Below are 12,835 nucleotides of genomic sequence, written 5' to 3'. Positions count from 1 at the left end.
GCCTCCCACCAGACCAGACCAAAGAAAATTCTAAAATTATGAATTCCCAAATTGCCCCTGCGGGAATCGAACCCGGGTCTCTACTTAAATTCACTGCGCTCACCGTTGCGCCAGAAGGTCGTCAAGACGCTAAATAATTAACTCAGTGTAAATTCTTACTCCGATAATTCTTAAGCAGTAGTTAAGTAAAGTTAAACCGATAAGTGGTGTGGTCTCCACTTTAGCAAACTATAGCGCCGCAAAGATCCTGCATCAGCGATGTTTTCACAAAAAATAACCATACGAGTATATACAAGTTCCAAAGATGAATGGTTGGACCTCGGTCCCGGCACACACTCGTACGGAGGAAGATCTTACTATACTTAGTTACGGTCGAGCACATCACCATATCTACATAAGTAAATAATTTTAACAAGCTTCTAACGTATTTTTCATTTGTTACAGATTTACGAAACAAAACTTTAAACCAAACATGAAAAAATGAGTTTGAACAACGACACGAATGTGCCGATACCATTCGTGTGAAAATGGAAGCGGCACTACCACATTTTCACCGGCTAGCTTCCTCCCGATTCTATCAGCAATATGCTGCACCACCAGTACGCATTTCCAGCAATTACCTCCACGAATTAATCCCCCAGCAACACCCGACCCTATTGCAGCAATATTTAGCATACTATAATGAACCTTTAGTACCACTTGACTTATCACTAAAAGCCACTTCACCCATCACCCCTCCTTGCACTCCTCCCCCGGTTCAAAAACGAAAATCTTCCGATAATAACAAAAATGAGAAAACAGGCAAACCAAAAATCTTTCGACACTTCGAAGATACAGATGACAATGCCAATGACGAATCATTAGATAAAATCCCAAAAAGAAAGTACGATGATGACATTTCAAATGATAGCGATACACCTGAAGCGAAGAAACTCAAATTCACTAAGCAATTCTTTGAAGAACTTCGTAGCTGTCTTCCAAAAGAAGACTGCGAAAAGAGTGAGAGGAGTTCTCCTGATATCGTTGAGATAAGGGACGTGGAAGAACGGCCCAAGAAATCACCGAAGCCCATACAGCCGCTGAAGAAAAGCAAAGTTGTGAGAAGGTTGATGTTCGATGAAGATAAGACATCACCAGTCAGTGGCACTATCATACGTGATCTTGCGGAAGATGAAACATTAGTAGTCCGAAAGGTAAGCCGTACTTTAATTGAACAATATAATTTTAAGTAGATCTAAAAAAAATATATTCTCTTGCCGTGCCATATGGTTATGCGGTAAAGCAGGACGTGTTTTTGAACTAAATGAATACTTTGAGTAAAAAAAAATCGTCATACATTTAAGAGTGTAAAACAAACGGATTTCATTTCAGAAAGTTATAAGCTAAAATGTTTTGTGGCCACCCATTGCACCTTTTCATCTCTTGCAATTCTTTACAATTATTATTTAGCATAACCGTAATGAACAGTAACCTTTACATAATATGTAGTATTTTTAATTCATACATTTTAATAAATAACTAAGAATACCAGATAGAATAGCTAAAAGCTAAAGGTACTGCAACTTTTAGTTAGAGGTGTTTTTCACTTTCATATCGTCGAGAAAATTCTACTTAATCCCGTACAGTGGATAACTATTGAGTCAAAATATAATTATGAATAACAAACATAAGACAAATTTCTTAGATTTAATAAAAGTTTATGCTATTTCAATCTCATTTTGTAATAATCAGCAACTAGTAAATGTAGTATAATTTCTAATATATTTTTGTTAGTTATCTTTTAAGAGGGGGAGTAAAAGCTAAAGTTCCTGAGATCAATAAAAACAGCACATCACACATTTGCAACTCGTTTAACCATTTCTCTTTCTTGCTTCGGATCATTTCATTCATTCAGAGCATTCTTTCATTCTTTGTCGCTTGACAACTCGTGACTATAAGCTTCATCATCTGATACATAGTATTTTTTTATCCAAGGAGAAGAAAATCCTCATACGTACTGGACAGTGCTGGTCTAAAAACTCTAAGCGTTAGCGTACCTGCTTGTTGACCCGCCACTAAAATTTTTAATCCAAAATTGGCGACCAAATTTCAGAGTTCCCATTCTTCATATCTAAGCAAAAAGGCTGATGTTTACAAAGGAAACAAAATAGCGCTTGCACATAATTCGTACCTTTGAAATGGAGCCTCATCATTTATTCGTGCCAAAACAACCGGCAAAGCTGCACAGGAACTGTTAATTAACCGTTCTAACCATACCATTACTAGTGGCTCAAGCGACTTTCCTTATCGCTATAACAATTATACGCTAGGAAATAACTTAAAGTGCGATTTGTGGTTATACGCAAGACGACAAAACATAAATTATTATTTATTATTATTATTTATCTACTCTAACTCATATTTATGTATTTATGGTATGTTTTAACATAAATACATAAATAGTAGTTATATGTATTAGTATATTTATTTTTTATATTTATCATTAGTATTGTTGTATTTGTGTAGTCTGGTTTATGTATTCGTATGTATGTTCTAAATAGTGTACCCCACCTATTTGTTTTTCTTTTTAGTTTTCCTAATCCTAAGGTTGCCTGGCAGAGATCGCTTCTTAGCGATAAGGCCGCCTTTTGTATCCTGCTTCAGTCTTCATGTGTTTGTTCTTTTGTTTATCTCGTTTTACTGAGTGGTGTACGAATAAAGAGTATAAATAAATAAATAAATAGTTCAAAATAACTAATAAACACGCTCGGTATAAAAAAACCAAACTAGTTTATTTACAAAAGCGCGATGTGTAAACTATTATTTTTATTAGAGCAAAGTTATTCGGTAACCCATTCACCATAAAATTTGTTAATATTGGAAAATTCTTAACCACCACCGATTAGCAGTCAGGCTTTACAGAGGCATAATATACATCTTAATATATAAACAGAACTCGAGTAGAGCAACTTTTAGTCGCTAATATGACCGGCGCCTAATGCTGCTTGTATTGTGTTTTTGCTAATAACAGCTGTGAGGGCAAACCGCAACGTTCACAGCAGGGGGAGGGTCTTGGGGACATTAGATTTGAAATAAATCCGTTTCAGGCATTTCAAGCTAACACTTTTCTTCATTATCGCAGAATTAGTACGTATAGCTTTTCAGAGGTCAATATATTAATAACGAATCCTTATGGTACGACTATATACATCAGTCACACCTTTAAATATTAGTAACTATGGTTCTTTATATTCTATTGGTAGTTATAATTTTTAAGAACTGAATAAACAAAACTATTGTCTTATATTTTTGAGCTTAGCAGTTGAAAATGAAGATAATTTTCAATACTTTTATTTCTATTTCCGCTAACAAACCCATGGTCCATTTTGCAATCACGTCGAAATTAAAAATGGGGCTGCTCGGTTAAGTGGGATATCATGTTAAAGGGTTTTATTTTTTCCTCCGTTACTCCGAAGTTTACAAAGCGATAAATCTGAAAGAAATAAGAGTTGATAGATGTTAACTTTTTGTACACATGCTTTGGGTTTCAATTTCAAACTATTTCTCTAACAGAGGTTTATAAAGATCAGTTATATAAACAATCTATCAGTTCAGTTGATATGTTTTACAAACTTTGTTGACGAATACTTGACGAATAACAGTCGTCACAAAAACCTATAAATACTTTTCCTTCCAAAGTACGGAACCTTCAGTGCACGAGTATACTCTAATCTGACCGGCCCCTTATGTGTAATTAGTTTTGATAACCCTAAACACTTCAGAGCCTTACGTATTAATACTACTTTCGCCTTACTCATTGATATTTAAATATATTTTTTTAAATCGAAATAAAAATGGTGGATTTCCCAAGATGGAGGGACTATCCTGCACCGAAAATACATTAGAGAGTTAATAAAGCAGTTGTTAGACCCTCCACTGGCGGCATATGTCATTAACAAACGTTGTACACGATTAATTAAAATTTACGTGACAAAAAAAACTACAAAGCAAGCAGAACTATTTTCTTAGTTACTCATTACTGTTTGGGGATAAAATAAAAAATACTATATATGTAAGAATAACTGATTAATTTGGTTATATAATAATTTTATTAATTAGGCACCTTTAAAATGCTCAAAAAATTCGCCAGTGGAAAAGTCACATCGCACGGACACGGTATTTAAAGGTCGCGTTTTAGCTTGCAACGTTCTGAAACCGAATTCAGTCAGGCCACTCATTTTGAACACATAACTAAGAACATACAGAATCCTCATTCACCATTATTGTATGCAGTGCATTGTGGACAAAAACTCTAAATTGGAATGGGTTTTGATGCGTCAATGTTAGTCGTGTACACGATGTCTATATATTCTTTCTTCTGTGTTTTTGGAGTCATTTTATTGAAAAGAATGCCTATGTTACTCAGAATTAATGCTATTTTACAACTTTTAGGGCGACATCGATCCCGCCTTCAACGTTGTAGAGGTGACAGACGAAGCTAAAGCCCTGATAGCTACTATAGAAAACCGGCTAGGTCGCTACATCTGCAGGCTGTGTCGGAGGCTTTACAACGATGCCTTTGCCCTGGCGCAACATCGGTGCTCGAGAATCGTGCACATTGAATACCGGTGTCCGGAGTGTGATAAGGTAAATTCTTACTGTATTCATCATCATCATTATTAACCCATTGCTCACCCATTACTCACCCATTACTCACCCATTACTCACCCACTACACCAGGCCTAGCACGGGCAGGATACAAAAATTATATCCCCCGATTATATCCCGTGATGGATGTAATTTTAAAAATATTCATCAGTCTTAGTACCCATAACACAAGCTACGCTTACTTTGGGGCTAGATGGCGGTGTGTGTATTGTCGTAGTATATTTATTAATTATAATTAAAGTGTCCACGTGCTAAATCACGGGAACACGAAATAGGAGAAGTTTACCCCCACAATACCTAAATTTATAAATTTTCAACATTGTGAATTATAAAAGAAAAATAAATAACACTAATAAAAAATTATAAAAGAAAATCCCTCTTCCGTTTGCGGGGCTTTTGAGTACCCAAGCAACCGGCGGCTCCAGAGTGAGGAATATCCTCACAATACGTGTCGTTTCAAGAATTACTGCCTTCTGTATACGACCCTTTATCCAACAACCAAGCGAAAGCTTCTTAAGATATTGACTGTAACAACTGTTGGAACAATGACTGTTGACTCCACACCCCACATGGCATTAATCTCGTGAGCAAGGTCCAAGTATTTTGAGAGTTTTTCCTTTTCAGCTTTCACCAAATTTTCATCATGTGGAATAGTAATGTCTTTACTACCCCCGTTCGTCGTTCCTTTAGGAATCGAACATGATCGATCCGAAATCGAGTTTTAGTTTAGAGTTTACGAATGTATTTATCTACATCATCTCACTAAAGTATATAAAACCGAAAACATTTCTCGTCCCTACCTTTGGGAATCGAACATGATCGATCCGAAATCGAGTTTTAGTTTAAAGTTTACGAATGTAGTTATCTACATCATCTCACTACAGTATATAAAACCGAAAACATTTTTCGTCCCTACCTTTGGGAATCGAACATGATCGATCCGAAGTCGAGTTTTAGTTTAAAGTTTACGAATGTAGTTATCTACATCATCTCACTACAGTATATAAAACCGAAAACATTTTTCGTCCCTACCTTTGGGAATCGAACATGATCGATCCGAAATCGAACATATGACCACACCACAATACCGTTTTTTATCCACGTTTCTGATACGTGCCGCTAAGATGTGGAACGCCCTCGCGGCAACTGGGTTTCCTGCCACGTATAATTTGAGTACCTTCAAGGCGAGAGTGAATAGGCTTTTTCTAGGCAAGCGTGCTCCAACCTAGACCTCATCATTGCTTTCTAACGGGCATGATTGTCGTCAAACGCTGGCCTTTCGTTAATAAAATAACGAGGTAATACCCAACGAGGTAAATATACAGTTATAATAGCCCTTACAACAGCACTTATCTGTAATTTTCAATAATAATTATTTGTTAACAACCGATATTTTCCATTAATTACCGATTCCACTTAATTTTTTTGACACAATAGCGTTTGGATAAAAGGTTTCGTGCAGTGTGGGAACGCATAGGACTAACAGGGGGGTGGTGATTGTAAACACTTGGCGCTTTTCCATGGGAATTGCTGCCCTCGAACGCAAGCGAAATGTTCATAATGTTTGTACACCTTAATTGATACTTCAGTTGGTGCGTGACGGTCGATGGTTATCTCGATGATGGGGCGGTGTAATTATATTATCTGTGTAGCTATTAACAAAGGGGGTCATGTCTGTATATTTGTTGATCATCAATAGCCTGGACTAAAGACCTCTCCCAACGGTAGGGTAGGCCCATAATCACCACACTGAGCAGACGGATTGGTGATCGCAGAAGATGGAAGTAGTGAAACAGAGGACGCTACTGCCCGTTCTCGTTATTTTCGCTTAGTCATTCAAAAGATAGAAAAATCCTAAAGATTGTGAAACCGGATAATTATGTTGAAAAAGAGCAACCTGCTGAGTTTCTTGCCGGCTCTTTTCTGTAGAATCTGCCTTCCGATGGTATGGTAGAGTCACTATAAGCATACTGACTTGACGTTTCAAAAGTGTAAACTAAGCTTACTTGAAATAAATGAATTTAATTTTATAAATTTAAAATGTATATAAAAATTTTCGGAACCCACAGGATATGAACCTGCGAATCTTTGGCAATCGCGGCCTGAGCGCTTTTTCCAATTCGGCTCTTCCACCATCGATCGAAAAAGTTTTTTATATGCATTTAAAAAAAAAGAAGTTATAAAATTGATATTTCCTCCAAGTGTAGGTAAAAACTCTAATAAAAATTATATAATTAAATGAATTTAGTTTTTTTTTTAATTTAGTCGTCTCGTACGACGTCTTCTGGTAGACCAGTGTTTGCGACAATTTTATTTGGATCTACCGTCAGCCATCCGGTATTGTAAATTTATTTGTTTCAAATAATTTATATTTATTATCTTTGAGCCTCTGTAATGCAAACTGGCAACTTTCTTATAATACCTTTTGTAATAGATTATGTTTGCTACAACCTTTTCTCGTTCATTAACATCTTTCAATTTGTCTACAAAAAACCATTTAAACCCCCATTTAAATTTTAATAGATTAAGTAAATAATAATAAATTAATACTAATTATTAACTGTTGCACAAACAAAACGCGTATAATAAAATAACAGAGCAATATATATACGTACGGCAAGATCTTTGAACACGAATACGAAACTGTGACCTTAATGCAATGCAATTTGTAATTATAAATCAAAGTAACTATTACAAGTGATCATAATTAGTTAACAGTCCCTCGACACGCCAGTTTTAATTTATTTGGCTTGTCCACTCATCTTACGTCCTCATGTAAATACATTGAGCTTACAAATATTAACATATTAAATTAATCGGTCCATAGATCTTTAAACGAGCAATTCTTGTATATATATATGTAATTGGAATATATAATTGGAATCTCGGAATCGGCTCCAACGATTTTCATGAAATTTAGTATGCAGGGGGTTTCGGGGACGATAAATCGATCTAGCTAGGATTTATTTTTATAAAATGTCATTTTATTCGTGTTTTCCGGTAATAACCGATTGTGAGATTTTTGTCGACCTCCCTCGCGCAGCGGAAAGCGCTGTGGCTTTAAGTTGGAGGTCCCGGGTTCGATCGCGGCAGGGGAGATTTTGGAATTTATTATTTCAGAAGTTTCTCTGGACTGGTCTGGTGGGAGGCTTCGGCCGTGTCTAGTTACCACCCTACCGACAAAGACATGCCGCCAAGCGATTTGGCATTCCGATATGATGTCGCATAGAAACCGATTGGTGGTTTGTGTTAAATATAACTGCCATAATCCCTAACAGGTTAGCCCGCTACCATCTTAGACTGCATCATCACTTACCACCAGGTGAGATTCCAGTCAAGGGCTAACTCGTAGTGTAATAAAAAAAAGATGATGGCGATAGATTATTTAACTATAGGCAATGTAAGAGTTATAAAAAGCCTACCCTTAAGTATTAATAACTCGTACTGGGATTTTCTTCATTTTATATCATCTGCATACCCTCTATGCACGCCACTAGTTAGGCTATAAAACATTAATTTATAACTCATATTTAATGTAGAAGAATCCGCGTCATTGCTTACGTGACCTTCCACTACTGACCCTACGGACTAAGTCGTGCCAAGCAAATAAATAAATCCAAATGTTTTAGGTGTTCAATTGCCCAGCAAACTTGGCATCTCACAGACGTTGGCACAAGCCCCGGGTACCTGGTGCAACCAAGCGACGCGAAGCTCCAACTCCCGAAACTGGCCGGTTTCCATGCCACAAGTGCGGGAAGATGTTCAGGAGACAAGCGTACTTGAGGAAGCACCTTGTAGCTCACGAACAGCCGGAGAGTGACGCGGAGAAAGAACCCTCTGCGTTCCGGCAGGTCCATGTGGAGTATCCCTATCAACCGGTATGTATCACTTTATTTCTAGTTCATACTAATATAAACATGTAATAATAATAATAATAAATATTTTGGACCTTGCTCACGAGATTACCGCCATGTGGAATGTTGAGTCGACCGTTGTTGTTCCGATCGTCGTTTGAGTCAATGGTCTTCTCGCGAAAAGCTCCGACCAACATCTTAAGAAGCTTTCGCTTGGTTGCTGAATCAAGGGTCGGATACAGAAGGCAGTAGTCCTTGAAACGACGCGTATTGTGAGGTTCCTCACTCTGGAGCCCTGACCATCGGTTGCTTGGGCATTCAAAAGCCCCGCAAGCGGAGGGTGGAAGTTTTTTTTTAATTTTTAATAGTGTATTTTAATTTATTTTTAAGCATTGTTAATAATTAAAAAAAAAAAAAAAGAATAAATGATAGAGATAAAAAAAAATTATTTGGAAAAAAACAACACTTAGGAATTAACATATAGAGTACACGCTACACAAAAACATATCAATGAGGACTTAAACTATAAAATATTAACAAATAAAAAAAAAATAAAGGATCTTAAAATTAGGTAACTAAATAAAAAAAAAAAAAAAAAATATCCCTCTTCCTAAAAAGGCCAACCCTGCATCTTTCTCTGATTTTCGTCCGATTTCAATTTTGCCGTTTATTTCAAAAGTCCTTGAGAAACTCGTATACCAGCAACTTAGTCTTTTCCTTAATAAAAACTGTATTCTTAGTCCTTTGCAGTCTGGCTTTCGCCCTGGTCATAGTACGGTTACAGCACTAGTAAAAGTTACCGATGATATTCGAAGGCCGATGGATAACAAGGAACTCACAGTACTGACTTTACTTGACTTTAGTAATGCTTTTAATACAGTAGATTATGACATCCTGTTGAGTCTCCTGCGCTCGATAAACATATCTCCATCGGTGTTAGAATGGTTTCGGAGTTACCTCAATGGTCGTCAACAGCGCATTCGGATTGAAGAGTCCTCATCGTCCTGGTGTGATGTTGCGGCTGGGGAACCTCAGGGTGGCGTGTTGTCTCCCCTACTCTTTGCTATTTTCATTGACTCAATTACTCATCGTATTTCTTCTCTCTATCACATGTATGCAGATGATATTCAAATATATCGTCACTCTACCCTTGGAAATCTTGGTCCTACTGTTTCTGCAGTTAATAGTGATTTATCTAACATTTCTGAGTGGAGCAGGCAGTATGGACTTAAGGTTAACCCTGTAAAATCTCAGGCTATCATTATTGGCAGCCCGGGATTGGGTGTTAGAGTTGATTGGCAGAATCTCCCTCCTGTTGTATACAACGGTGTCACTATTCCCTACTGTGACACTGTTAAAGATCTAGGCTTACATCTTGATAAACAACTATCATGGTCTGTGCATGTCAACGTATTGAGTAGGAGGATGTTTGCGACTATTAGGTCATTGCGTCGCCTGCGTTCTGTTCTTCCAATTCCGACCAAACTTATGTTGGCACATTCTCTTATTCTCTCTATTCTTGATTATGCGGACGCAAGCTATCTTAACCTGACCGAGGACCAACTGAACAAACTTGAGCGTCTTCAAAATCTCGCTATTCGGTTCATATTTGGCTTACGCAAATATGATCATGTATCTGAATTTAGACTAAAGCTTAAGTGGCTCCCTATTCGTCGTCGCCGGGATCTGCATGTTCTGTCGCTTCTGTACTGTGTGTTATTTAACCCTAAAACTCCCTCTTACCTAAAGGAGAAATTTAATTTTCTTGGAGTGCAGTCAGATATACGTTCTTGTCGTACGCTGACTTTGAGCATGCCGTTTCATAAAACTAAGTTTTATAAGCATTCATTCATTGTTCAAGCTACTGAACTGTGGAATGCACTCCCAATAAGCATACGACAGTCAAGGTCACTAGACATATTCAAAAATGCTGTTAAAGCCCATTATCTTGAACAATAAAGACGACAGTGATTAACTCTTACTCATATTTAAGTATGTTTTAGTATATATTAGTTTATTATTTTTTATATTTATTATTATTAATATTTTATGTGTGTAATCTTGATAAGTATTAGTGTGTAATTGTTCGTAAGTATGTATATAATAATACCCCACCAATCGGTTTCCCTTGGTTTTCCTAATCCTAAGGTTGCCTGGAAGAGATCGCTACTAAGCGATAAGGCCGCCCTTTGTATCCTACTTTTTAAGTTTATTTTTGTTGTGTCCATTGTTTTTTTTCTTACTATTTGTGGTTTACAAATAAAGTGTATTAATAAATAAATAAATAAAATAAAAATTAAGTAGGCTAAAAACAATCAAATGTTATTCTATGTTAGCAGTGACATATCTGATATATAAACTTGGATCACACGAATCGCTTTATACTAAATTTAAAGAAATAGGTATACTTACAGTAGTCTCGCAATATATTTTTAATAATATAATCTTTATTAAACAAAACATAAGTAATTATAAACAGTCGACTAACTAGAAACGGACATAAATTAGTTATATCGGCATATCGTCTGAGAAAAGTACAGATATCCTTTATGGGGATGGGTATATGCTTTTATAACATGATACCGAAGGTAATATTAGATCTACCTTTACCTAAGTTTTAACAATATATTTATATCTAGTACTTTTGAAACGTCAAGTCAGTCTGTTTGAAGTGACTATACCACCGGTTCGGAAGGCAGATTCCACTGAGAAGAGCCGGCAAGAAACTCAGCAGATTGCTCTTTTCCAACGTCATTTTATAGTTTAACAATCTTTAGAATTTTATTGTTTTGTGATAGATGAGAGCGGAGTGGCATGCTTCCAAGCAGCATTGTCGTTACACCGTGTCGTTACATCGTTCACAACTTTAACGATAAGGATCACCTTGAAAAGATTGTATTAGCGAACATTTTATTAGAGCATTGAGTGTAAATCTATTGCTTTACTTCTCAGCAGGAACCAATACGTGACAGCAACTTCAACACGTTCTGGAACAAGATACCACCTCAGCCGGAGCAAAACTGGGATGACGTCAGACGCTGCCCTTCAAACTACTCCTCGGAGGATTCCCGAAGCCTTGACGTCACGGGGTCAGAGGACGAGGGCGGGGGTGTCGGAGACGGGTGACGTCGTGTCTTGCGGCCAGTGCCGCGGTTTCCCTACAGCATCTCTAACACTGTATACCCCTATTCAACTTCGTATGGACATGATAGTACGTTATACTTCTCATAGACAATTTTATCTTGCATCTTACTTTACCCTCATCATCAGCGCCTAATAACAACCAGAAGCACAGGCCTCCTCTTACATAAGAGAGACGGTTTTAGAGCATGGACCCAACACGCTGCTCCAATGCGGGTTGGTGGGCTTTCGGGTTATGGGCTTCCTCTCTCCTATAATAATAATAACATACGCAGAACATAATATAAATAAATAGATCTTAAATTCAAATTAAAAAAATTTAACTTTTGTTATAGCCCACTGCTAATCATACTAGTCAATGTGCGGTCAGCCTAATTGGGAAATTTATAGATGCTTTTTAACACATTCATTTTCCAGATTAATTAACAGTTAGCTTCTTCCATGTCATATGAACAGCTGAGGTGTAGTAGTTAAAAATTTTAAAGTTTAGTAGTTACACATAGCAGGTAAGTCTGTACATATAAATATATAAATGATTTAATGCGTGTTTCAAATCTAATTATAAATTTTTTATTAAGTAGATTCTTTAACATAGATACGTAATAATAATTTATTAATATTAAAATAGAGGTTTATTGTACATAAGAAGGATCTCCTACAGCAACATTCCAAAATACTTATATGTAAAAAAACGCATAGATGTCAAACATCTTTTGCGACTTTAGCATTATAATAATTTAAGTGTTTAATAGATTTCTTGTAAATTACTATTTAAAATGATAGGCACTGCTAGAAAAGTAAATACAATAATCAATTACGTAAGCCAGCAAAGAAATTTTTTAATTTAATTCATTTAAAGTAGATTTATCTATAAGCACTTTTGAAACGTCAATAGGTTTATAAGTTTTTCTTTCTTTAATATAATAAAACCGATAATTAGGTAATAAAAAATAATTAATCAATTAAATTAAAATTTCAGAAGAATAATATATAGCTTTGAAAGAATTTTTTTTGTTGTATTTCAATTTATAATTTACTTTATCGTAGCGTCAAACATTTCAATTTTGCTAAATATAACTATTATAATAAATAATTAGGTAAATATTAGCTATCGCGTACCTAATTATTTGTTATAATTTATGTTCTTATGTGTTATTGTATATTACATGTAATTTTTTGTACTCGCGCTCGTA

The 12,835-nt window shown here is 36.1% G+C and overlaps 1 protein-coding gene across 1 annotated transcript; it reads left to right on the top strand.

The window, feature by feature from the left end:
• Positions 1-527: 527 nt before the first annotated feature.
• LOC120632244 (MDS1 and EVI1 complex locus protein EVI1-A-like) lies at positions 528-11,627 on the top strand. The gene is made up of 4 exons (XM_039902056.1): positions 528-1,193; positions 4,432-4,626; positions 8,277-8,525; positions 11,457-11,627. The coding sequence occupies exons 1-4, from the start codon at positions 528-530 to the stop codon at positions 11,625-11,627; spliced, it is 1,281 nt and encodes a 426-aa protein (XP_039757990.1).
• The last annotated feature ends 1,208 nt before the right edge of the window (positions 11,628-12,835 follow it).

This window comes from Pararge aegeria, chromosome 19, assembly GCF_905163445.1.
Source record: "Pararge aegeria chromosome 19, ilParAegt1.1, whole genome shotgun sequence".
NCBI classification, from domain to species: Eukaryota; Metazoa; Arthropoda; class Insecta; order Lepidoptera; family Nymphalidae; genus Pararge; species Pararge aegeria.
Note: the sequence above shows the minus strand (reverse complement) of the source record. Positions and strands in the feature narration are given on the sequence as shown.